Source organism: Paramisgurnus dabryanus, chromosome 2, assembly GCF_030506205.2.
Source record: "Paramisgurnus dabryanus chromosome 2, PD_genome_1.1, whole genome shotgun sequence".
NCBI lineage: Eukaryota > Metazoa > Chordata > Actinopteri > Cypriniformes > Cobitidae > Paramisgurnus > Paramisgurnus dabryanus.
In genome coordinates, this window is record NC_133338.1 from 32,653,295 (window position 1) to 32,680,075 (window position 26,781).

General features: G+C 37.6%; 1 protein-coding gene across 1 annotated transcript in view; it reads right to left on the reverse strand.

Annotated features, from left to right (window-relative positions):
- The window catches only part of fto (FTO alpha-ketoglutarate dependent dioxygenase), a 160,757-nt gene that overhangs the window by 96,418 nt on the left and 37,558 nt on the right, over window positions 1-26,781 (reverse strand). The window contains exons 2-6 of the mRNA XM_065275782.1: window positions 20,866-20,943; window positions 14,581-15,343; window positions 7,175-7,501; window positions 1,928-2,007; window positions 1,547-1,690 (exon numbers count right to left, since the gene is read on the reverse strand). Of these exons, the coding sequence (XP_065131854.1) occupies window positions 1,547-1,690; window positions 1,928-2,007; window positions 7,175-7,501; window positions 14,581-15,343; window positions 20,866-20,943 (1,392 nt within the window). The remainder of the gene's footprint in view (window positions 1-1,546; window positions 1,691-1,927; window positions 2,008-7,174; window positions 7,502-14,580; window positions 15,344-20,865; window positions 20,944-26,781) is intronic.

The window sequence follows — 26,781 nt, forward strand, 5'->3', positions numbered from 1 at the left end:
ATCTGTAAACCCATAGCTACACATATACACACGGTCATACATATTACATAGGTAAATATGTGAATGCTCATAAGAACTTTATAGAGGTGCAATGTAAGTGCACATAAATAAGGGCACTTCAACCCTGACTTGTCTCACAATGGAAAAGGGACTATAGACTGCTTTTACAGTGCTTTTTATATAGTGTTGTCCATTTTGGACATTTACTTTCATTGCATAGCAAAACAACTTAGACAGAAAGTTATACAGGTTTGGAACAACTCTGCAAAAAAAAACTGTGACAGAATCTTTAGTTTCTGAGCAAACTAACCCTTTAATACTACAGCCATGCAAGGTTAACACCCGTTTCAGAAGCCCGCAGGCACAAAACCCTTCAGAGAATGAAAGAAAGACATTCAGAAGAAAAAAAATCATTTCCCAACAACTTTTACTGAACCTCTGTACTGTATATCAACAACAGCAGCATCCCACACGCCCTAAACACACAGGTAAACATTCATCTTCATCACCATCAATGTATCAACATATTCCATTAATCCCACACATTTCTCTTACACATACACTTCAACCATACACCTATCGGGGGCTTCTTACCTACACCAAACCAATCTCTATGCACTCCAACACACTAAACAGGAGCAAGATGCTGAGGTCTGTTAGGGTAAAAGTTGTTTCAATAATAAATAATACAATACATCATTTAACAACACACACAGGCCCTCGTGGGCAATTTCAACAAAATAGGTTCGATCAGGTCTGAGTGCCGAGGTCTGTAACCTCCGGGGAGGCTAAGGCCCCGGGCTAGGGTGTATATATAGCACTCTAATATTTTTAGGGGGTTTTAAGGTGCTGAATGGTAATCCACGTGAGTCGGGGTTCAACAAAGACCTGTGCAAGGCTACACTGACGGTCAGGTCCATTCAAAAATGGCGTGAAAAAATGAATGCCATGCACAACCTTTAAAAAACCTTCTAGCAACCTCATTTGTTATGGTCTAAGGCACGCGTTTGGGATTTGGTGTCATGAGTACACATTTTACAATGTTTCAAACACAACCGCATTGATATGTATAATATATACAGTACTGTGCAAAAGTCTAGGCCAACACCACCAGACTTGTCGTTTTAGAAGTTTAAATGTTTATACATATTTATTTTTCAATCTATTTTATTAAGATACAAATAGAAAATACAGGAAATATGTTACTAAATTCTTTAGGCATCGTCAGTGTTTAGTGTGACCTCTCTTGGCACTAAACACATCTGGAGCGTTTTTGAGCAGAATGAAGTCAAAAGACTAGGATTTATTTTTATTTATATTTAAGAGATCCTGTAGTTTCCTGCTATTGCTCAAGTGGAAGGAGAGTTTACCCTTAAAACTTGACACATCAGTTTACATTTTTATACAGTTTTTAATACTACATACACATTTCCTGTATTTTCTGGATGTATTCTATTAAAGAGACTGAGAAACAATAATATATGATCACTATAACATTGCAAAAACAACTTATCTAATTCTGGCATTATATACACAAAACACGCACCTCATTGTGGATGTCCTCAATGTGCTGCAGGGTTGTGGGGAGAAGGGAACACAAGCTCTTGCTGTTATTTTCGGGATCTGTGCACAAGTTCTTCAAGGCCTCTGAGCAACGCTTTTGTATGTAGTCCAGCGTACCTGTACAACACTGAATAAACAAGCCAGATAACAGTGTTCACATGTAAGCCAGTAAACGTTAGATTTAGCTGAGGACATTGCATTCCTGAAGCTAAGGTAAAGCATGGTGCTACTGTAGCAACACCAAGGACAAGGGTTTAAACTCAAAGTGAATGCACATACTGATAAAAAGCCTGACTGCACTGTAAGTTACTGTAAAGGTGAATGTAAGATTAAAGATTAGGGACTATGAAGAACCGATTCTCACCTGTGCAACTCTATGAGTGGAGCTGAATCTAGCCGTGTCACCAGCCAGAACACAGTGCTGATGTGTCCGATTCAAATCATCTATAGACACAAACAAAAATATCCCTGTTGAGACGAAATAGCACTCCAATGGTCCAAAAAACAAGGGACAAATATTAATATTACAAAGTCTGTTGTTTTTCCTCCACACACACCATTAATTGTTCTCATTGCATTATATAATCTTTTTCTATCTAATAATACACACCATCTCTTCACCTGGACTCTGTCACGTCCTCACCATGAATCACGGGTCACACCAAAGTCCCCTAATAAATATTTATCATTATTCTCTTTTCGTCAGCCTGCTGCTGTCCTCACTTTAAAAGTGGGCTTTTAAATGTATTGGGTCAAAACCTCTCCTTAGGTCTGTCTTCTCCCTGGAGCATTCAGCATAGGAAATCTTATTACCAGCTGGGCCCGGTGTCGGTCCAACGAATTGTTCCCCCGCTAACCAGCCCCAAATTCCATTTTTGAGAATCCACTGATTAGATTTGCACATACAAGCCTCAGACATTAATGGATCAACGGCTGTGACAATGTTGGGAAGTATAAGAGAAATGTGGATATAAATATTTGTAAATATATAAATGTAAATATTTGTGTCCTCCTTTCTTTCTTCCGGCTTATTGCTCTATTTTTTTTATTAATTTATTTCCACCTTTTTCTTTTCACCTTTATTTATTATCCGTTTTCTGTCTTCCTTTTCTCTTTCCTTCTTTACTTTCTTTCCTACCTTCCTTTCTTTCTTTCTTTTTTCTTTCCTTCCTTTCTTCTTTCTTTCCTTCCTTTTTTTCTTTCTTCTTTCCTTCTTTCTTTCTTCTTTCTTTCCTTCATTCATTTCCTTCTTTCTTTCCTTACTTCATTTCCTTCTTTCTTTTTTTCTTTCCTTCCTTCCTTCTTACATTCTTTCCCTCTTTCCTTCTTTCTCTTCTTCTTTCTTTCTTTCCTTAATTCATTTCCTTCTTTCTTTCCTTACTTAATTTCCTTCTTTCTTTTTTCTTTTCCTTCCTTCCTTCTTTCATTCTTTCCGTCTTTCCTTCCTTCTGTCCTTCTTTCCTTCTTTCTTTCTTCTTTCTTTCCTTCATTTCATTCTTTCTGTCCTACCTTCCTTCTTTCCTTCATTCTGTCCTCCCTTCTTTCTTTCTTTCTTCTTTCTTTCTTTCTTTTTTCTTTCTTTCTTTCTTGTTTCCTTCTTACTTTCTTTCCTTACTTCATTTCCTTCTTTCTTTCCTTACTTCATTTCCTTCTTTCTTTTTTTCTTTCCTTCCTTCCTTCTTTCATTCTTTCCCTCTTTCCTTCCTTCTCTTCTTCTTTCTTTCTTTCCTTAATTCATTTCCTTCTTTCTTTCCTTACTTAATTTCCTTTCCTTCCTTCCTTCTTTCATTCTTTCCGTCTTTCCTTCCTTCTGTCCTTCTGTCCTTCTTTCCTTCTTTCATTCTTCTTTCTTTCCTTCATTTCATTCTTTCTGTCCTTCCTTCCTTCTTTCCTTCTTTCTTTCTTTCTTTCTTTCTTTCTTTCTTTCTTTCTTTCTTTCTTTCTTTCTTTCTTTCCTTACTTCATTTCCTTCTTTCTTTCCTTACTTCATTTCCTTCTTTCTTTTTTCTTTCCTTCCTTCCTTCTTTCATTCTTTCCCTCTTTCCTTCCTTCTCTTCTTCTTTCTTTCTTTCCTTAATTCATTTCCTTCTTTCTTTCCTTACTTAATTTCCTTCTTTCTTTTTTCCTTTCCTTCCTTCCTTCTTTCATTCTTTCCGTCTTTCCTTCCTTCTGTCCTTCTTTCCTTCTTTCTTTCTTCTTTCTTTCCTTCATTTCATTCTTTCTGTCCTACCTTCCTTCTTTCCTTCATTCTGTCCTCCCTTCTTTCTTTCTTTCTTCTTTCTTTCTTTCTTTTTTCTTTCTTTCTTTCTTGTTTCCTTCTTACTTTCTTTCCTTACTTCATTTCCTTCTTTCTTTCCTTACTTCATTTCCTTCTTTCTTTTTTTCTTTCCTTCCTTCCTTCTTTCATTCTTTCCCTCTTTCCTTCCTTCTCTTCTTCTTTCTTTCTTTCCTTAATTCATTTCCTTCTTTCTTTCCTTACTTAATTTCCTTTCCTTCCTTCCTTCTTTCATTCTTTCCGTCTTTCCTTCCTTCTGTCCTTCTGTCCTTCTTTCCTTCTTTCATTCTTCTTTCTTTCCTTCATTTCATTCTTTCTGTCCTTCCTTCCTTCTTTCCTTCTTTCTTTCTTTCTTTCTTTCTTTCTTTCTTTCTTTCTTTCTTTCTTTCTTTCCTTACTTCATTTCCTTCTTTCTTTCCTTACTTCATTTCCTTCTTTCTTTTTTCTTTCCTTCCTTCCTTCTTTCATTCTTTCCCTCTTTCCTTCCTTCTCTTCTTCTTTCTTTCTTTCCTTAATTCATTTCCTTCTTTCTTTCCTTACTTAATTTCCTTCTTTCTTTTTTCCTTTCCTTCCTTCCTTCTTTCATTCTTTCCGTCTTTCCTTCCTTCTGTCCTTCTTTCCTTCTTTCATTCTTTTTTCTTTCCTTCATTTCATTCTTTCTGTCCTTCCTTCCTTCTTTCTTTCTTTCTTTCTTTCTTTCTTTCTTTCTTTCTTTCTTGTTTCCTTCTTACTTTCTTTCCTTACTTCATTTCCTTCTTTCTTTCCTTACTTCATTTCCTTCTTTCTTTTTTCTTTCCTTCCTTCCTTCTTTCATTCTTTCCCTCTTTCCTTCCTTCTGTCCTTCTTTCTTTCCTTTCTTCATGTTTCTTTATTTATCTATATATTTCTCTTCCTTCCTTCCTCCCCCCTTTCCTTCCATCCTTCTTTCCTTCCTTTTTCTTTTCTTCTGTCCTTTCTTCTGCCCTTCTTTCCTTTCTTCTTTCTTTCCTTCCTTCCGTTCTTTCTTTCCTTTCTTTATCTATATATTTCTCTCTCTTTTTTCTATTCATTGTCTTTTTCTTTCCTTATTTATACCTTTCATTCAACCTTTTTTCTTTTACCTTTATTTCTTTCCTCCTTTCTTTCCTTCTTTGTTTCTTACCTTCCTTCCGTCCTTTCTTCCTTCCTTTCCTTCCGTCCTTCTTTCCTTCCTTCTGTCCTTCTTTGCTATCTTCCTACATTCCTTCCTTCCTTCCCTTCTTTCTTTCCTACCTTTCTTTTTTCTTTCTTTCTTCTTTCCTTCTGTCTTTTGTTCCTTCATTTCCTTCTTTTTTTTATCCTTTCTTCATTCTTTTGCTCTTTCCTTCTATCTGTCCTTCTTTCTTTCCTCATTTCTTTCTTTCTTTCCTTCCTTTTTTTCTTCATGTTTCTTTTTTCATCTATATATTTCTCTCTCTATTTCTCTTTTTTCTATTCATAATCTCTTTTTTCTTTCTTTCTCTTTCTTTATTCATTTCTTTTCACCCTTTTTCTTTTCCCTTTTATTTATTTCCTCCCTTCTTTATTTATTTACTTCCTCTCTCTATTTTCTTATTTCCAGTTTCTTTTTTTCTGTTTCCCTTACTTCCCTTCTTTCCTTCTCATGTCTTTTATTCCAAACCACAGCTCTGGAATAAAAGTTTGATTTCTTTGAAGGTTAAAGTGCTTTTCTTCAAATCTTAAAGACTAGCTAAAACCTGTGTCACATAGCACTGCCATTTACACCTCGGATACCTTCTTCAGCACTGCAGCTTTTGATAAATTCAATAGCAAGCATCAGACTATTTCAGGAAAAAAGCAAAAGGTCTTTAGTGTATAAGCCAATTGTTGAATGACTCTCTTAAACAAGTCATCTGCTCAGGAAACCCGCTATGACTTATTATTTATACTGCTTTAACATCACACAAAGGAGCGACTGTGCCATTATAAAGTCTAGTTTTGACCAGATCGGAACACAACAACAAAGAAGCCCAACCATTGCAAAGCCGCTCCAAACAGATGTAAACGTCCAGAGAGAAACAATAAAACTGTATGTGGAACAGAGGGGGGAAAGCATTAGTCATGCTTGTACACAGAAATCAGAAAGTTTAAACAGTGTCCCTATCAGACGTCCTCAAATGGGATTTTTAGAAGAACGTTTGTCTGTGGGTTGTGTAGGATGGAGGGCATCTGTTAAAGCCATCACTAATAAAGTCTGATTTACTGATTCTCTCTGTGTGAATCTGTCCCACTCACAGACAGGGGTCATATCGCTACATACAGTTAAATAACATTTGGTTTTCTTCTCTGGCACGCATACTGTAATAGCCTGTAGAGGCAAAATCCAAAGAAAAAAGATACACATGTACAGTATATACACATGTAAGACATGTATGTGAACACAGTGGTGCATTTGGGATAGATCACTCCAGCACCAATGCACAAGATGACAGTACAAATGTCTTCACAATCACATATGTCTTGTACTAGTGTCAAAAAATTACTTAATTTGATAAAAGCCACTTACGTTTGGTAACTATGGTCCCTCTGAAGCTGACCTCTTAACTGTAACTTCTAACCATACTCTAACCAAATGAAACAAGTAATAAAATGAATACTTCAGAAGACCTGTCTGATCTCGGTTTTTAAAATAATAGGTGGCGCTCTGTGTTATGTGAATATAAACTAGATTTTAATACTTGTTTAAAGTTTTAAAGCTGATCAGAGCTTAAAAACTCACAATGGAGACAACATTGAACTAATTTGGCAGCTACAGATCACTACAGTGTTTGTAGGTAAGATGTAGGCCAAGAATAGAACAGAACAGTCTACTGCCTCAGGATACGTATACGTGTGTGTGTGTGTGTGTGTGTGTGTGTGTGTGTGTGTGTGTGTGTGTGTGTGTGTGTGTGTGTGTGTGTGTGTGTGTGTGTGTGTGTGTGTGTGTGTGTGTGTGTGTGTGTCTGGTAATTATCACGTTGTGGGGACCAATTGTCCCCATAAAGATAGGAAAACCAGTGTTTTTATGACCTTGTGGGGACATTTTGAGGTCCCCATGAGGAAACAAGCTTATAAATCAAACAGAATGATGTTTATTGAAAATCTAAGGTACAAGAAAGGTATCTGTGATGGTTGGGGTTAGGGAATGGGGTAGGTAAGGGGAATAGAGTATACAGTTTGTACAGTATAAAATGCATTACATCTATGTAATGTCCCCACAAAACATGGAAACCATGTGTGTGTGCGTGTGTGTGTGTGTGTGTGTGTGTGTGTGTGTGTGTGTGTGTGTGTGTGTGTGTGTGTGTGTGTGTGTGTGTGTGTGTGTGTGTGTGTGTGTACCTGTCATATAATAGCAGTCTCCAGACTGCAAAGGCAGGGCCAGGCCTGGTGTGTGGATATCCCAGGCTACCTTGAGTCCAACACGCCAACATATCTTCTCTTTTTCCACTTCCTCTTTCTTCAAACCTTCACCCTCTTTCTTCAAATCTTCACCCTCTTTCTTCGCATCTTCACCCTCTTTCTTCAAATCTTCACCCTCTTTCTTTGAATCTCTACCCTCTTTCTTCGAACATTCACCTTCTTTCTTCGAACCATCATCTTTACTTGTTCCTTCACCCTCAGTCTCTTTTTCTTTCCTCTGACCCTCTCCATCTTTTTCAGTCGCTTCTGTAAATAACATATAAAACCACTTAAAGAGAAACATACCTTTTTATTTACATGAATTGTAACTCAGAACCTTAGTTCAAACATTTAACAGTATACCAAGCTCAGAGCTGTTAACCAGAAGGTTGTTGGTTCGAGACCCACACAGAGCATAGCATTTAACTCTAGGTGGCTCCATATAGGATTGGCCATGCACCATGTATGTTGGTAGACACTTTTGCAATTGTCATGCTCATCTCATCAGTATAGTCGGTTTTGTAATAAGTAGTACATTTCCATCACCTGCTCTCAGATGGTGTGGGATTTGCTACCCAGTCTCATAAAATTATGTTCTTATAGTCAAGTATTTTTTTATTATTTTTTGGGGATCGTATCACAAATTTGTGTTTATGTGTCATTATCACGTATTGGTTACTCAACTGCTTTTTCTTATTTTTAAACCATTTTAGCTTAGGTTCAGAGTTAGATTTGGTGTTTGCATTAGGATGTTACTTTATGTATTGGTTTATACTATTTTCCAGATTTTTAAAATATTTTCTGAATTTTAAACCATTGTCGCCTGGTGTTAGGGTTACCCTGGATTTCCACCGACTGCGGAACGGCTGCGGATCCGTTGCGGAACGGCGGCGGAGTCAATCGGTTTCCATTCAAGTCAATGTGTGTATTTCCACTGACTGCGCTCCGAATCCGTCACAGCTCCGGCCATCCGCAGCCCTCCGGCACAAATACGCAGAGCTTCAATTTTTGACGGATGCCGGACAGCTCCGCAGGGCGGAGCCATGACTTTATCGCGTGATCATACCTGAATTCGCGAGAACTCGTGTTTTTTTATTAAATCTTTGCAATACAAACATTACAAACATACACAAATAAAGTCATTAATACAGAAACAACAAATAATAGACAGGAACAGAGCCAGGGGGAGTTTCAAATAAATACATTAAAGATAGAGCATAAATAAATGTTTTAGCAGCCTTCTTATTTTTTGAATTTTGGATGGATTTGATGTACTGCTCTGTCTACGCTAGATCTCGTGTTGTGATCTGGGCTGGTTTGTTAAAACGTCATAATTCAGCGGCATAATGGGCAGAGACAGAACTAGGTATCGCGCGATCATCACGTCAATTTGCGAGACCTCATGGATCCTCGTCACTTCAGCACGCAGCCGCTCTGCAACAAATACGGAACTGGTGGGTATTGACGGACGGCGGAGTGCGGAGCGGTAACGCAGCGGAGCCGATCTGCAGCCGCTCCGCAGTCGGTGGAAATCCGGGGTTAGAGTTGGGTTTGGGTAAGGATGTCATTTTATGTAAATCTAACCAGTGTTGCCAACTATTTTCAATGGAAAGTAGCTAAAGCTTGCTTGGAAAGTCGCTAAATGTCGCTAGATTACGTCATTGCGTCATTTGCATAACAGTGACGTCATCACGTCCCATTTGCATTCTTACTACATTGGCTTACTACATTATTTCACTTTTCTCTTTCTCTCTGTCAAAAATTTTATTTTAATACACATGAATGCTTGAAAATGTTTTCTCGTTTGTTTATCTGCTTATGTTCTCATAAAACGAAATATGTGTATGTTCATGTTTATATGGCCAAACAGTCCAGTTTCAAAACATACACTGATAAATGATGGGAAACATTGTTTTGTAGGTAAATAGCCCATTAACGCGTCAGCTCCGTACAGTTTGTCTGTTCTAAATGTGCTGCTGCTCAGCTCCCACAAGTACATTTATTTTATGTACAGTGATTCATTTTATTCAAAGACCATTTTACATGTACATCTCGCCATTAATGTAAGCCATCGCAGGATCCGCCTGCTCAGTCTTCCCGCATGCACGATTATGCCGTTTGGACGCGGATATATAACCACTTCTCGTGCCCTGACTGCAGCTGGGAGAGACTCTGCTCTGCTGCGCGAGGACTAGACCGCCTGTGAATGCTTTAGGACGGGGGTGGAGCCCACAGAAGCAGCGATTGCTGCTCATTGAGAAGAGTGAATGTCACGTAAAAAGTCTCCAAAAGTCTCCAACAACGCCAGAAAAAGTCGCTAGATTTGTCGCTAGTCGCTTTTTTAAAAATAAGTGGGCTGGGGATTTACTAAGAATGCAAAGAATGGACTTGCCTTCTCATGGAGATCGGTCTTGCCAGGCGACCTTGGAAGAATGAACTCAGAAGGTCACGAGAAAACAAAAAAAGCACTTGTGACAATTAAAGGACAAGTTCGGTATTTTAGACTTAAAGCCCTGTTTTAAGATTGTTTATGGTGAAATAGAATGGTTTTGACTGAAATTTCGACATTTGCGGGTGCCCTGAGAATTTTCGCGTGTTTGTGTTTCAGCTCAGACCTCTACAATGGGTTTAATGGTGCACTGGAACAATCCTTCCTAAAATGCATTAAACTTTTGTTTACAAAGAAGTGAAACTCACCGAGTGGTCAAAAATCGCTGCAAAATACGCATTCCAACAGGTTTTATCGTAGTTTTTGCCAACTCCATTGACTTGTATTAGTTGTGCTGTGAGGTACGGTATTACTCCGCGCCGGGAACTTTGTTTCTATTCTTGCAATTGGCAATGGCGGATTAGCGCCACCACCTGGCCTGGAGTGTCTATTATTCAAGCTCTAAGTGGAAGAATGTACGGGTGTGAGGCGTTTGGAAAAGTAGGTCCACAAGTTAACAACGAATGCTAAAACAGCTGTTGGAAAGCATCTTTTGTAGCGATTTTTGCGTGAGCATATCAGTGAACACCCCTGACCACTCGGTGAGTTTCACGTCTTTGTAAACGAAAGTTTAATGCATTTTAGGAAGGATTGTTCCAGTGCACCATTAAACCCATTGTAGAGGTGTGAGATGAAACACAATCACGCGAAAATTCTCAGGGCAGCCGCAAATGTCGAAATTTCAGTCAAAACCATTCTATTTCACCATAAACAATCTGAAAACAGGGCTTTAAGTGTAAAATACCGAACTTGTCCTTTAAGATATGTGCGATCTTCCTGTTGGTCACCTAACCTCCCAGATTCAACATAGCAAAATTCATAAAGTGACAAACATACCATTATCTGCATATTATGTACATTTTTGTATATTTTATTATGTCATTTTGTAATGGCAAATATGTAAATATTTCAGATACCTTGTCAAGAAATAATAATTTAATCAAAGTAAGAAACTTAATTAAGATTACTTGTTCTATGCTAATAAAACATACATTTAAATATCAAATTTGCATTTTATGTTTGTTTACAAACAAACATTTACTTTTACTTTTACAGTTGTGCGTAGCACTTTCTTCCTCTGCTTTGGTTTTGCCGTAATGACTTCTGGGGCGTAAAGCGTTTTCAGCACACAATTCTGCACTCCATGCATCCTCGATATCAAGAACACATCCGGGTATTTTTATGCGTCTTCTGTACTTGCGTTCTTGAGAATTGGAATTGAACTTCGACAGTTAATGATGACGTAGAGCGAGAACACAAGGACGCAAGATCGCAGAAAAACGCATATTGAGAAACAGCCACTGAGCCAGATCTGAAAACAGGTGATTTACTACTAATCACGGAACAGGGTTTACTGATGAGATGTGCATGACAATTGCATCCGATTAAATCGTCCATCCCTACTTCAAATAAAAATACTCTACATACATACTTACTGTAACAAGTCAATTTTACTCGATTTCACCATTGCTCTGTGGTTAGCACCAAGTGAGATACCGTGTAAAAGCAAATGACCGGGAGAAAGTAACAATGATCAGAGCAAAATTCCGAGAGGGCAGGTCGACACCCATCAGTGAAATCAATACTAAAGCGCTCTTAGAAGCCTGAGCCCTGAGCAAGGCTTTCTCTTCGCTCAGCAGGGATAAATAGTAACTTAATTTCAGCCTGTGCTCTCTGACACAGCTCTCAAAGGGCCATCTGCAGCCAACACAGCAGCACACACACAAAGCGTAAAAGATTCTCTCAAAAACACTTCACAATCGCAATGCCATGAACCAAACGCCTGTTCTAAAAGGAAATGAGCTGGATCTACTCAGTGTTGGATGAAGAGCCGAACAGATTTGTCACCGACTGGTGCCGGGTTTGAGCGGACATGCGAACGGGATGCTGCAGCACGGCCAGCATACTCTATAAACCCATCACAGATGTGTTTAAGGATGCGTGCATCATGAAAGCCTTATTCAAAGCTATGCTCCAGAACATACTGTAGCCTTTAAAGTGTGTTAAGGTGAAATAAGAATCTATACAACATACAGATGTTATCCGAAGGGACAATAAAAAAAATACACCGTGCACACACGCACACACATGTGGCAACAAAAAAAAATGATGTACAAAGTGAAATTCCACCGAGTAAAAATCCATTTCAGCTGGTCTGCAGCATTTCACAGCGATTTCTCTAAAGTGAAAGCAACGTTTTGTGCGATGCTCTGCAAGGGTGCATACGCGCTGCAAAAGCGTTCCATCAGGGGAGTCTCTCTGAAGTCTGGAACCGAGGGGTCAATTTTACCTCCAAAAAAACAGCTGCGGAATAATTCCACGCAAACTGACACATTCGCACACAAAAACACACACACAGACCATTCATGCGCTGTTTGAAGCGGGCTCTGGGGAGGTCAAAGGCCAAATCGGTCAGTAAGAGATTGGCGAAACAGAGCCAGTGGGGCAGGTGGTTCTGGTTAGCACACCATGCTCTGTTCTGTCTAACTGACACACACGCACGCACGCACACACACACACACACACACACACACACACACACACACACACAAGTACACAGCTGCCTGCTAAGCTGTTAGCTTGACATGAAGAGAGACCGATGTGTAGAAAAACTGATTCATGTGAAATATGTAAGATCTGGTTCTTTCTTCATGGTACAAGTTCAAGCAATAACTGGATGAGTACAGTCGACCTATCAAGTGAAAGATGATTAAATGTTTTAGGTGCTCAGATAAGAGAGGTAATGAGAACCAAATGATAGTTTGGTTCAATCTTCAAATAGGAAGTTATGGAGGAATGCTTGGAAAGAATATCATCCAATTTAGTTCACATATCATTTTGGTATTTTTTCGTATTTTTTGTGCTGAAGAAATTGCAGGGGAGAGAGGGAACAATAGGTTTTGGCATGATCTGTGTGAGGCCTAACATGTAAATGGATTATGTGTAATCAATTGCACTGAAGGTGTGACAGTATAATAATACAATATCATTTTATTATCATCACACGCATAGAGATTTCCACACACCATATTTTTTGGGTGTGCTTCAACCCATAGTTAGGAAAAATATGGACAAACCCGGACAAACCCGAACATTGGGTTTAAATAAACATATGCTAGGTAGTTTCAGCCAACATTGCTTGGTTGCTGTTGGTTTTCTAGGTTAATTTAAACCATCAGTTGGGTCCATATTTTATACATTCAAGGATTGAAAACAACAGTGTTTTCTGGAGTGCGACATTATTTTTCAGTGGGATCCACATAACCAAAATAATTTATTGGAAGAATCCCATGATTTCCCATTAATAAACATCGTGTTGTCTAAAAATAATCAAAACAAAACTTCATATTTTATACATTATAAATTTTAAATACCATAAATACATTATAGATTTGACATATTTTATACATTATATACATTTTGTTCAATTTAACCTCCTAAGACCCAAGCTTTTTCAAATTTCTTCCAGCTATTTTGTGGTTAGGCAGAACCAATAAATATAATAAGCAAATATTTTTCTAAGAACATGAAGCAGTGTAATTATCCATGTTTGTGTACAACAGGTTCAAGTTACGCAGAATTAAGTATTATTTATTAAGTATTAAACAACAGCAAAATGTGATGTCCACATCAGGTCTTAGGAGGTTAAAGGGATAATTCACCGCAAAATTAAAAATATATCATTATTGACTTTTGTTATTTATTTTAGCATTTATTATTCTATTGAAAACAAAAGAAGATATTTTGATAAATGATGTACAGCACACATTTGAGATTACCCATTGACTCCCATAGTATTTGTTTTTTCAATTTTTAAAGTAAATGGGTATCGCCAACTGTGTGGTTACTATTAACTATCAAAATATCATCTTTTATGATTAACAGAATAAAGAAACTCATACAGGTTTAGAACAACATGAAGGTGAGTAAATGTCATTTTTAGGAGAACGATCTCTTTAAAAATCACCAACTCCCTTACAAGATAAACTTAATAGAGTGCCCTCAGGGATGACGTATTTTTGAAGGCCAAACCCGGAAGTTATCAGGACACTTGTTCCCTCGCTACAAGGCAAGCCCATATATTTTTTCTTTAGACTTTTGGATTATTGCAAAAAATAATCTCCGCATTTAACAAAAGTTTTTATACATTTGTCCAACAAGGTGATCCGAACGCAACTTTGATGAACTTTAAAGTCTAAATTTGTTTTTGTTTTATTTCTAGTAAACGCATTTAGACTTCGAAATTCATAAAAGTTGTGTTCATCTGTGAAGATCACCTTGTTGGACAAACGTGTAAATGTCATAAACTTTTGCTAAACAAAGAGCTGATTTTTTGCGATAATCCAAAAGTCCATACACTGCAAAAAAAAAGACTTTCATACTTTTTGTATGTATTTTTGTCTTGTTTTCAGTAGAAATATCTAAAAATTCTTAAATTAAGATGTATTTTCTTTATAAACAAAATGACCTAGTCTAGTTTTAGACAAAAATTTTAACTTAAAGTGTTTTTTCATAAACACTTAATTCAAGAAGAAATTTCTTATTCCATTGGCAGATTTTTTGTTTGTTTGTTTTAAGCACAAATTCGCTTACATTTGATATTTTTTGTCTAAAAACTAGACTTATTTCCTAGGTCATTTTGCTCATCAAGAAAATACATAATATTTTAAGATGTTTTTACTGAAAACAAGACATAAATACTAAGTAAGAAAGTAATTTTTGCAGTGTATTAAATTAATGGGCTTTTTAATGAGTGAACCAGTGTCCCGCTAACTTCTTGGGTTGGCCTATAATACCTTAAAAAATACCTCATCCCTGCGGCACTCTATTGGAAACCCAAGACTTGTTGATGCCTCACCTTCAATCTTTGGCTCTGCAGGGCAGCTATAGCTGTAAACAGCGACTGGTGAAAGAGGCACCAAGTTCTCATCATGATGCCAACCGACCGCCATCTTTCCCATGCCGTAATACGGCTCCTCCTTCAGTTGGGACATGGCATTGGGGTCCATGTAGTTGATAAGAGTAACGTTAAACTGGTACAGGCTGGCCAGAGAAGGTGGCGGGGTGGAGGAAGGAGGTGAAGAATGAGAGCAGCCCTGACCACTGTCATCCTCTTCCTCCTGTGCCTCCTTTAGCCTCTCCTGTTTCTGCTGTGACTCCTCTTTGAGCCTGTCCTTGACACTATCCTCACATGGTCCCTCCCCTGGTGTGTCGTCGCTGTTTTCGGTATCACTGTGGGAACGTTTAACGCCTCTTGTGTTTGTCTGCTGCTGCACGTCCGTGCAAAAGAACTGATTTAGTTCCCACAATGCTTTGCAAGCGTCCCTCAGATCAGTCTCACAGCACGGTTTTTCTTTCTCATCCCGCTGGCCGCCTTCTCCCTCACAGTGCCAGGGGATGGTGAAGAGACGCGTATCTAGATAACGGTACGTGTAGCCCGCCTGACCCACGAGGGCGCGCGAAACAGCCGTGAAGACATCGCGGTCTCGGACACGAACTAGATCTCTGAGGAGGCAGCCACTGCGATGAAGAGTTAACAGAGCAGACTGCACCTTCTCGTGGAGACCATCTGGCAGGCAACCGGCCTGCCGCAACGCCAGTCCCGCATAACTGGAGTCCCACTGTCAGATTACAAACACAATCATATGTAACTAAGTAAACATCAAAGGGATAGTTCAAAAAAACAGTTTTGTCATTATGTACTCACCCATGTCATTTCAATGTCTTTCTTTGTTCTTTAGAAGCCAAATGAAGATTTTAAAAAAATTGGTGTTTTGGGTTTTATGGTTACTATGGAAATGGATGATGACTGCCTCATCCACCTTTAAAATGACCAAAAAATGTTACGTAACTCCATTCGACACGTGCCGTATATTTTAAGTGTTCTGAAGGCATACAAAAGGGATTGGGTGAATAAAATAAGTTTTAAGTAATTTGTATACTGGAACTGGAAAAACAGCAATATCCACAATAAGAAAGTAAAGTAGTAAATCTCTTCAGGACACCCCAAAATTTATGACACAAGAAGAGTGGAGTTGTTTATTTAACCAGGTTGCCCTCACAGAGTCTATGAGGTGCCGGCCAAAGCACATTCAATTAATAGTCTCAATTGTAATATTTTTTTTTTTTTTTATTTTTTATGTATTAGCTTATGCTAATGCTTTTTATGTATAGGCTTATGCTTGTAACATTTTACAAGTAACAAAGTAAGTAACAAGTAAAACAAAAAAGTTTTGAGGAGACTATATCAAAAAGTTTGCTCTTTCTCACAAAAAGGTTGAAGACCCCTGATTTAACACATTTGGTTCCTCAGATGCTTGAAGAATTTGTGAAACCCAGAAACCCCCAAAATACTCTTTCTTAAAAAAAAATATGCGTTTGAATACTGAAAAACAAAGAAAGACATTAGGGGTTCAAAAGACATGTTTTGGTAAACGGTTTCAGCAGCAACACCATAGACAAGCAGCTTTTGTAGACCAAACTTTACTTTGGGTAGACTTCCGCATAGAAACATTAACAACAGAGTCATTTTAGAGTAGTTTATTTCTGATAACAAGCAAAGTAAATTACCTTCATTCTGATATCATATCTAATGTGTATCTACTACTACACTGAGCTAACGTGTAAAATTAATTAATACAATGTTAGTTACAGATCCTTGAATTCTTGCCTGACTGTCAAACCTCTCCTCATAGCGGTAATCTACGCTTGCCATCTTACCTCGTCTTTAGAAAACCAAAAATGTGTATTTTCGACAATAAAATGATTTACCGCCAAAATCAGTATTGTATCTGGTAAGTATAAAAAAGTTAATTCTTCATTTTATGCAAAATCGGATTTCCGCTGTGTTATTCTGTCATCTTTTCAGTGCCGGTCTTTCCTATACGCAAAGTACGCAATTTGCATAGGGCCCCGCACCACTAGAGGGCCCCCTTGATCTCAGAATTATTTAAAACCATTATATCAAAGAAAAATTATTATTATGTTTAATGAAAACAAGACGCTATAATTTAAATAATTTGCAAACTTCCGAATTTGTGCGGGTTTTTAAAAATACTTAATGATTTCTTAAATCACTGATATGTACTCGGACAACATGCAGGCAGTTTCTCAATCCGAAGGCTGCAGCCTTCAGAGGTCACATTTGTAGGCTGCATATGCGTCATAAAAACGTATTTTAGAATATTAACAATTATAATGTTGACTATTATTCTTAGTTAATGGTTAATTGTTATATTATGCTTATGACTTGCAAATGAAATGCTTATTTAACTTAAATAAATCAGGCTTGATGACGTATGCAGCGCGCATATGCGACATGATCCGGAGGTTGCAGCCTTCAAATTTAGAAACGGCCGCGTGCATGACGCAGAAGAGTGATTTGGTAACGATGCGCATATTATATGCCCACCATTGATTTAAGACAAAGCTATCCGTCTGGAGCAGAATAAAGGGAAAAAAACGTGAAGCAAGGGAACAAGATAAAGGATTTGCGCGAGCAGATTAAGTCAATGTAAAGACACGCGTCCTAGCATGGGGCGATTCAAATGACGCGAATTGGGTGACGCAATTGCCGCGAAAACACGCGCTTTTTCCTTTGAACTTCAAGAACGCGCTCTCGTGCAGGATAATTTGACGAGAGAGAGAGAGAGAGAGAGAGAGAGAGAGAGAGAGAGAGAGAGAGAGAGAGAGAGAGAGAGAGAGAGAGAGAGAGAGAGAGAGAGAGAGAGAGAGAGAGGTAAGAATGGTGCCCACGTCGAGAAAACTTAATAGAAGACTTGAAATTTGTAAAGGATTAAAGTATATGTCACTCGTTTAATTACAGTATGTTAACTGGATAACACTGGATATAACTCATTGTATAGATAATAAAATAATGTATTTTGATTACACAAATCAAACCTAACTATGATTGTAGCTGCTGACCAGCATAGGGAATCTCTATGGCTAATTTCTAAGACATGTTGCTGATACAGTACTGTGTGTTGTACCTTATCTTGTTAATTGAGTCTTTTTGGGCATCTTATGCCTAGAATTATTCAAGGAGATTGATTCTTTTAACTTCCTTTAAAGTTTGATCAGTTGTGCATAATGACATGTGCAACAAATGGATATAGGGTGTCAAACTCATAGATTTGCAATATTTAAAATCAGACACTATTTTTAAAATATTTGGGGTCAACCTCTGTGACAGCTTTAAAGGGACACTTCACCCATTTGCATTAAGCTTTGTATAGTTAGAACTCCAGTCATGTTTTTGAATGGTCATGCATCATTTCCTCAGTTGCCGCTGAGACTGGAGAAATACAGATTTCAGTGTTGCACATCCTTCTTTCAATGATGTAAAAATCATCATTTTGCATCATTGAAAGAAGGAAGTGCAATGTCTTTGTTGAGGGAATGAGACTACAAACACCCCTTTTCTCTGTAAAATAGGCACCAAATTCTAAATGTATGTTACATTTCGACTACAAATATAACACTTTCAATAAAGATTAATGTTTCTACGGGTGAAATGCTCTTTTAAAGCTGAAACTTATCAAATCCTATCAGAGGTCCACAATGTCATTGAAACACACCAGTGGCTTTGCTGTCATCAGTATTAAACATGTTACCCCTCGAAGTACCCCTCCCCACAGAGCCCCCCCCCCCCCACATAACAAATCCCAATTTAACCCCTGTGTATTAACAGTATGTATTTATATGTAATTTAATTTGATTCATTACATTCATTTAGATCAGGTAAATTTTTTAGTGCTTCTCACAACACATTTTAAATCAAAACAACTTATCAGCAAATACAGATTTCATGTTATAATCAGCAAGTTTATCAGTCAGGGTTTCAAAGTAATGTGCATATGGGAATATTATACAGCTATAAGATAATACACTATGTGGTTAGTTAACAACTAACTAACAGCAACATTGACTGGGTTTTACCCAGATAGCACAGGTACGTCTGTGAGATGTCTGGTAAAGATCTGGAGATCTGGAATACATCTGGTGTGTAAAAACATCTTATAAAGGAAAAGAGCTGCTTTACATACATTCTAAATCAAAAACGTCTTGCAGACATCTTCAATATGTCTATATGACATCTTTTAGGAGACGTCTCACAGACGTATTGCAGATGAGAAAACAATTTAAATAAGACATCTTGCAGATGTAAACGCAGACATCAAATAGACGTCTCCGAGATGTATGTGTGCTATGCTATAAGGGTCTGAATGCACTGACAGAGGGCCCCTCACAAAGCTTTGCTTAGGGCCCCCCAGCATCTAGGACCGGCACTGCATCTTTTATCTGTTTTTTTTTTTCAATTAAGCGACAAACGCCAGTCCTCTTTCTCTGCAGAATGCAATAAAGCCCCTCAACAAATCACAGTGCACCATTCCACGCACTGTAAACAAATAAGGGCGTAAAGGAATACACATGGAATCGTAGTTTTCCTCATCCACTTTGTACTTTGTGATCCAAAAACAATATGATACTTTTAATGGCATTGATAAACCTGTGGTGGTTTTCTGTGGCGGGGAAGAAACGTAAACCATCAAAATCTAATAATTTACACGAGAGGCACTCGGGCGAAGGAAAAATGCCGGCTGTTGCTTGTTCTCACCCCATAGATATATACGCTACATGTCACTTTGAGGTTCTAAGCATGCATCAAAACCGCCGCCATCTTGGAACAGGGGTCTTGTTATAGGAAGTAGCTAGGTAAAGCTGCTATCTCCGCCTGTACTTCAAATTCATGGACGATGCCGGACTTTTGTGCTGCGTATGGATGTTAGGCCTACTAGCACTATGCATTATAGTTAGAAAATGTAGATTTTCATAATATCAAAAAAATATATTTTTTCTGCTAAATACATGTCTGAATGTTGAAACGGACCAAAAGAAAACCAAGAAAATCGTATTCATGACGATTTATGTGATTTTATTTCCGTTACACCAATGACGCTGATGCGGGGATCCCCTGTTTCAAGATGGCAGCTCTTTTTGACGCATTCGGTCCAATGAACTGCCGTAGCCAAGGTGACATAAGTGTACATATCTATGGTTCTCACCCGACAGCATCAAGCTTCTGTCATGCTAACACATTAAACTCAGTGGATCTTATAAAAACTATCCATTACTTTATGCGAAAATCGAGCAGGACCAAAACATTTTACAGCTGATCGCTGTCAAAAAAGTTCAGCGATGACGTCCATAGGATGACAGCAGCAATGACAGTGTTCTGACAAGGTAAGTGTTTTGATTTATGCCATTAATGTTTATTTTTTTAATCAGTGTATACCACTAGTCAACTAAATTAATATAACATGGCAAAGATAAATCCACCTTTATCTATTGTTTCAATAGATATATTGGAAATATGTTTTTTAAATTGTCATGTATTTATTGCATTTTTCGGAAAAAATAATCAGTTTTTATAATAAATCTTTGAAAATCTAATTATGGGTTTGAATTTTTTATGTTATTATAACCTAAAATTTGTATGTGAAAGTTTGTAACAGAAAATAGTGGTTTTCATCTTGTCACTTTCTTGGTATAAAAAACACGTTTTTACCGAAATTAATCAAAATAGATTTATTGTGTTTTGGAATCAAACTTTTAATTTGTTCAAAGTTAACTAACCACCCTTACAAAAATTAATCATGGTTTTACAGTGGTAAAAGTGTAGTAACCATGGGTTTTGATGTATTGATTACTATCAGCAAAACCATGGTTTTACTAGACTATCCATGGTTTAACTAAGGTTTTTTGGTGCTAACTGTAGTTAAACCATGGTTAATTTTCATAAGGGCACAGCAACTTGCGTGCGTCTGATGAAACCGTAACAACATAAACAAGCGGCTTTCGTAGAAAACAAGTAACTATAGGTAAACTAAACTCCGCTAAAAATAAATAACAACAAAGTAATTTTAAAGTAGTTTATATATATAACAAGCAAAATAAACAACACGTAGATTACCTAGGAAACCAAAACCTTTTAATTTTCGACGAGGTATTTGTTCAAGAGTTCAGTTTAGCAACTAGTCAGACCATTAAACAAACAGAAACCTGAAGTAAAGTTCTGACCAGACGCGTAACCGCATCACAGCATGTGCGTCCGATAAAACCGTCTATAGGGATTGCTTACCAGTTCCTGAAACCCAGGGTCTGTAGGGGAAAGGTAGGGAATCTTCTGTTCTCCAAGTTCCTGTAGAAGCCTTCGCCTCTGTAGAGAAACCATAAACTTTACACCATATTCACACTCAAAGTCTTGTAATCTGTTAAAAAACTCATATTCTTCATGGTTTGAAGTGCCAAAAATAAATAAAATTCATACTTAAAGGGATAGTTCGGCCAAAAATGATATTAAACCCAAAATGTTTTAGATCTTTCAGTTGATTAAATGTAATGTTACGGGGTCCACGACCTTCAAGTCCAAAAAAAGTGCGTCCATCCTTCACAAATTAAATCCAAACGGCTCCAGGATGATAAACAAAGGTCTTCTGAGGGTAATCCACGTGGTGTCGTTGTAGAAATATCCATATTTAAAACTTTATTAACGTAAATAAATACCTTCCGGTAGTGCCGGTATCTTAGTCGCGTCCGCATCAGGATGAGAGCCTACGCAGCCTACGGAGGCTGCTCTGCTGCTGCTCTGTGCCCCCGCCCTCCGAATTTGTCATTCGTCACTAAGAAAAATGCGTACACTACGCTAATACTCTCTCCTGAATACAGAGGAGTCTAACGCCGGTTTCACACCGCATGCGTGAGCAGCGCGTAAGCAGCGCGTGTTTTTTTCGGCGCCCATGTTAACAAGTTAAAGCATGTACACCGCACGCGTGAGCAGCGCGTGCCTGTGTGGCAGGAGCGTTGCTGAAGCAGCAGTGCTGCTATCGTTTCGGCGTCGGCTCTATTTTTGCTGCGCTGCTCACGCTCAATTAAAGTGACAGGGCATTGTTTATAGTTTAAATGGTCGTGGATTGACGCGAAAAAGGGTAATTTTACAATAAAATCACGAATGTGAAGCTAAGTGTGTTTGAAACAGTCATGACTTTGAGCAATTTAAAAGAAAGCAATGAAATATTAACACACTGTTGCCAGAAGACTGCGTTCATTCACTTTCTGCCCAGCAAATGAGTCCTCATCTATCTTAATAATCTTCAGAGAAATAGATTAATCTATAAATTTAAATCTTATGCTTAAACTGTTGAAGGGAAACACGATCGACTGCTATATGCTGTCAATCACTGAGTGAATTCTTTATTTTATCATAAAACTTCAGTGAAACAGATTTTATAATGTGCCTTGGGCTTTTTATGTCTATAATTGTGTTTTGTATCTATATCTGTCATTACATGGACCAGAACAGCATGAAAACAATGTGGATTAAACAAATCACAGTTATATAAATTACACTGACCTTCAAAAAGCGTCTTAAAGAGGTTTTGCTCATAAATGCATGTAAAATAAAGTAATGTGAACTTGAGATTTTTATACTGTTATTTAAACTGCACAGTATGCGCTGCAAACGCAGCCGGTGTGAAAGCACAATGGCCATGCGCAGCAAACGCTCTCCTCACGCGATGCTCACGCTACGCATACGCGTTGCTCACGCATGCGGTGTGAAACAGGCGTAAGATGGCGGCGCTACCGGAAGGTAGTTATTTATGTTAATAAAGTTTTAAATATGGATATTTCTACAACAACACCACGTGGATTACCCTCAGAAGACCTTTGTTTTTCACCTGGAGCCGTTTGGATTTAATTTGTGAAGGATGGACGCACTTTTTTTGGACTTGAAGGTCGTGGACCCCGTAACATTACATTTAATCAACTGAAAGATTTAAAACATTTTCTAAAATATCCGAAAATGTGTTTGTCTGAAAAACGATGGACATATGCTACTCGGACAGCTTGTGGGTGAGTAAATCATGGGTTTAATATCATTTTTGGCCAAACTATCCCTTTAATAATAACCAAGTAGACATTGTGACATGTGTGTAAGGTCATTTAATACTTAAAATGACTGTTATACAAAGTACAAATACACTTTTTAGAAATGTAACCATTATGCAATATAGTAACTCAGCTTCACAAAAATCAGGGGTTAAATTCATCATTTTCTCACACCATATCACTTCAAAGCACTGAGAGATCATGTGGGCACAGTCTACAATACACTGCCTGTTTTTAATGCATCTAACTCCTACTCTTATCTGTGGGCACTAGATGCAAATTCAGTGTATTTAAAAAACTGAATTTAGAAACATACAAAAAAAATTATGAAAAATATAAAGTCACACAATGACACATCTAAACAATAGAGCTCCACATGTAAAGAGGGACATTGCAGAAAAGTTCAGGTGTCTCTCCTTATTCAGAACAAATTTCCCCGAAGCCTTTGCTGCCATCCCATAGTGCTCCTGTTCATGAGCATCTCAGGTTTTTATAGCTCTATAGCAGCCAGCAGAGGGTCTTCTCAAAACCCCATAAACTACAGCCTTCTATGCTTTGCTCCTCTGTTAAAACTCAACCTGCTCTGCCCATCAAAGGACTTTTCATTGGGCTGCATTCCATCCTGACCTGTAAATCCTACAGCAACCGGTGTAAAACTCTGATACCCAAATAAATTTCACAAGTACACCCGCTCTTGTTCCTCCCGACGCATACGTCCTCTATTTCTTTACTGCAGGTGCAAGAGAAAAGGCTTTCCCGTGCCCCGTTCAGGTGGGACGTGGGGGCGTTACGTCAGTGACCCTCATCTGGCCCCCGTGGTCGAGAACGTTATTCAGCAGCACAGGAGAATGGTTGTGCTGTTCACTTAAGCAAAAGAGAAAGGAGGGCCGTATATATCCCCCATATTCCCTGACATTTACGAAGACGGAGTTTCACATTTCAGACATGTTAATAATGGCAGAGTTTTCACATGGGAAGGTTCTTTGCGAGTGTGCAGAGTGAATAGACTTTGTCCAAATGCGTCTTGACTTTTAGAGTTAAATAAAATGTCCTGTTAATAATATTAAAGTAAAGGCATTAAAAAGGTTATGTCCTGATTTAAGAAAGGACATGAGTGCACGTGTAAGGATCTGTGTATGTGCTCATGAGTGAAAATAGGCCTGTATAACAGTTAAAGTTACTCCAAGGTTTTGCCATAATGGACGCCCTTGCTCCACATGCTTGACTTTCTAATGCTTTTGGATTCAGCATCAGTTTGGAGTACAGAATTGATAATGAAACCAGGCAAAGCAGTTTCAAGCTTCTAGACATATGGGAGAGGTTTTCTGACAGGATACATTACTTAAAAATCCATAAATACATTCTGTATTAATGTGTTTAAGGGGGAACTGCACATTCTTTTTTAAAATAGCTTAAAATGCAAATAAAATAAAATGTAAAAAATGTCTTAATGTTGTTATGGGTGTCATAAATTCTCCTATAATGGGGCGTAAACACCAAACGTTCAACAATATGTGCAGTAGATTAAATACAATGCAAAGACGCGTATATACGCAAATTGGTATAGCCACAAACATGAGCTATTTGCCTGAAACGCATCTTCCATGCAAGTTAAAAATATTCAACTCAAGGCGAAAAGTTGCCTGACCCTACGTTAAATCCAGAAAGTAATATTGAGCAAGGAAAGCGGTGAGAATTATTAAAGAATATTAATAATCATCAAAATAAGGTCTAAAGTGTATGTTTCTCATTATTAGAGTTTGCGCTTAGAGAAATGACTGCTCAATGCAAACAAAAAATAATAGGAACACTATTCTAATTTGATCAAAGGTGTAACTTGGTCTGAAAGTTCTGTTCTGCTCTAGTGCATTTGGTGCAACCAGGTATGGACCCAATTGTTTCTTCTAAATGAAAACAAAAAACAGAGCAAACTGTCAACCTGACATCTACAAAACAAAATAACATCCACTATTCATGGACAGTCTTGACTTAAAGGCCTGAGAGAGATGGAGAGGGAAAGGACGAGTGAGAGAGTGGGACAAAGTGTATGCGTGAAAGAAAAAGAGAGAGAGAGATAAACTGACAACTTGACACTCGCTCATTGTTGGTGTCAAAATTTATCTCATGACAGAAGCAATGGGTATAAAAACGGGCAGTTTATGTGTGTGTTTGTGTGTATTTTTTAGCCGGTGGCGATGCTTGGCTGCTCTGATGTGCAAACACAATCCCGTGCGCGTGCACACTCGCACACACAGCTGGTCCGGACAGCGCGGTTTCGAAACTAGGCTTGAGGAGCACTGGGCTGTCACACATATGTCAAATGCATCAAGCCGCTCACAAATTCCAAAGAAAAAATAAGACAGACCCATTCTACGGCACAGATGGGTCTAACTGAACGCTTTCTTCTCCCTTTCACTTAACATAGACACATAAACAAATATAAAAAGAGCATTCACACAAACAATGGCTCAGTCTGAACTAGCACTGCTTCTAAAAGAGTCAATTAAAGATAATAACTTTCAGTCATTTTGAAAATTGAATTTATATACACAATTAAGCTTTTAAATAAACAGTGCTTTTTACCAAGTGCAATGAGAACATGCAATATGCAACAAAATTTGTTAAGGTTTAGGCAGATTAGAAAACCCACCCCTTAAGGCCACAGTGACCAGAACCTCTCTTCACACAAGTATGCAATGTTCTTTTGTTACTGTGGCACTAACAAACCTTAGTACCAAAGGGGCTGAAAGAATTACGTTAAAATAAAATTATTTAGGTAGCTAACTGTTGGACCCCAATAACTGAAAGAGAAAACTGATCACATAAGCTGACAGGTTACAGTGCCTCTTGTTGCAGTACTGTGAATCCAGTGTATGTGCTCGACAACTAAATAGCTCTGGAAAAAATGCTGCATGAAAAAGCTGTTCCTTATTTATTGTATTTCATGTTTGCAACTAGGGATGCTAAACAATTAATCACGATTAATCGTTAGCAGAATAAAAGTTTTTGTTAACATCACATATGTGTGTAAACTGTGTATAATAAATATGTATATATATATATATATATATATAAATATGAACACATTTATGTATAATTTTAATACATTAATAATAATAATACATTAAGCATCCCTACTTGCAACATAAACAAAGTAAATATACGTTTCTCATATTTTGACTTAACTCATTCCCCGCCAGCCATTTTTTTTAAAAGTTGCCCACCAACATTTTTTGTGATTTTCACAAAATGCCTTTCAGGAAAATGTTCTTCTACAAATATATAAACATACAAATATATTAAATGAAAGAACAGACCCTCTGCTTTCAAACAAACAATAAACAAACAAACAAAATGTGGAAAAAAACATTTTATCCTATGTAATTTTTTTCTTTGCTTATAAACTCTTAAATATGTTTTGGTTGTTTCTTTAAAAATACAAATTTTTTGCAAAAAGCTGAAATAATTGCATTTTTTTGAATGAATTTTCAGATTCAGAATGATTATCAAAACATAAACAAAGTTTAAAATTAGGAAATAACGTTTTGGCTTAATTTTTTTATAAATCGGGTAATCTAGTGGATAATCGCCGTATTGCAGATTAACATAAAAATTCATCAAGAACACTTTTTTATGCAAATGTTTTTTCTTAATTGACGAGATAACTCGTCAATGGCATGGAAAGAGTTAATTACATACAATTATTTAACAATTCAGCTTAGTTGCGCATTACAGTGAAACTAGTATGCTGTACTAAATAGGAATAACAGAAAGAACAGCATTATATTAAAACCTTAAAAACAAACAAACCAGAATTGCAGGGCACACTTTTCAAGTGTAGTTCTGAAAGAGCACAAATTATCCGATTCACGATATTACATTTCCTTTGGTGTGTATTAGTACATGTTAACAATGTGCAAAAGGTAAGGTCTTTTTACTTGGAATAAAACAAACACACAGATTGTAGGCAACAGTTTACTTCCTAGGATCGGTGATGTAGTAAAGACCAACTTTATCATAATTCCTCCCGCTTCAGACTAGGGCTGAACGATACATCGAATTTTCATTGTCATCGCTGTGCGACGCGCTCGTTTTTCCAGGCTTTTCA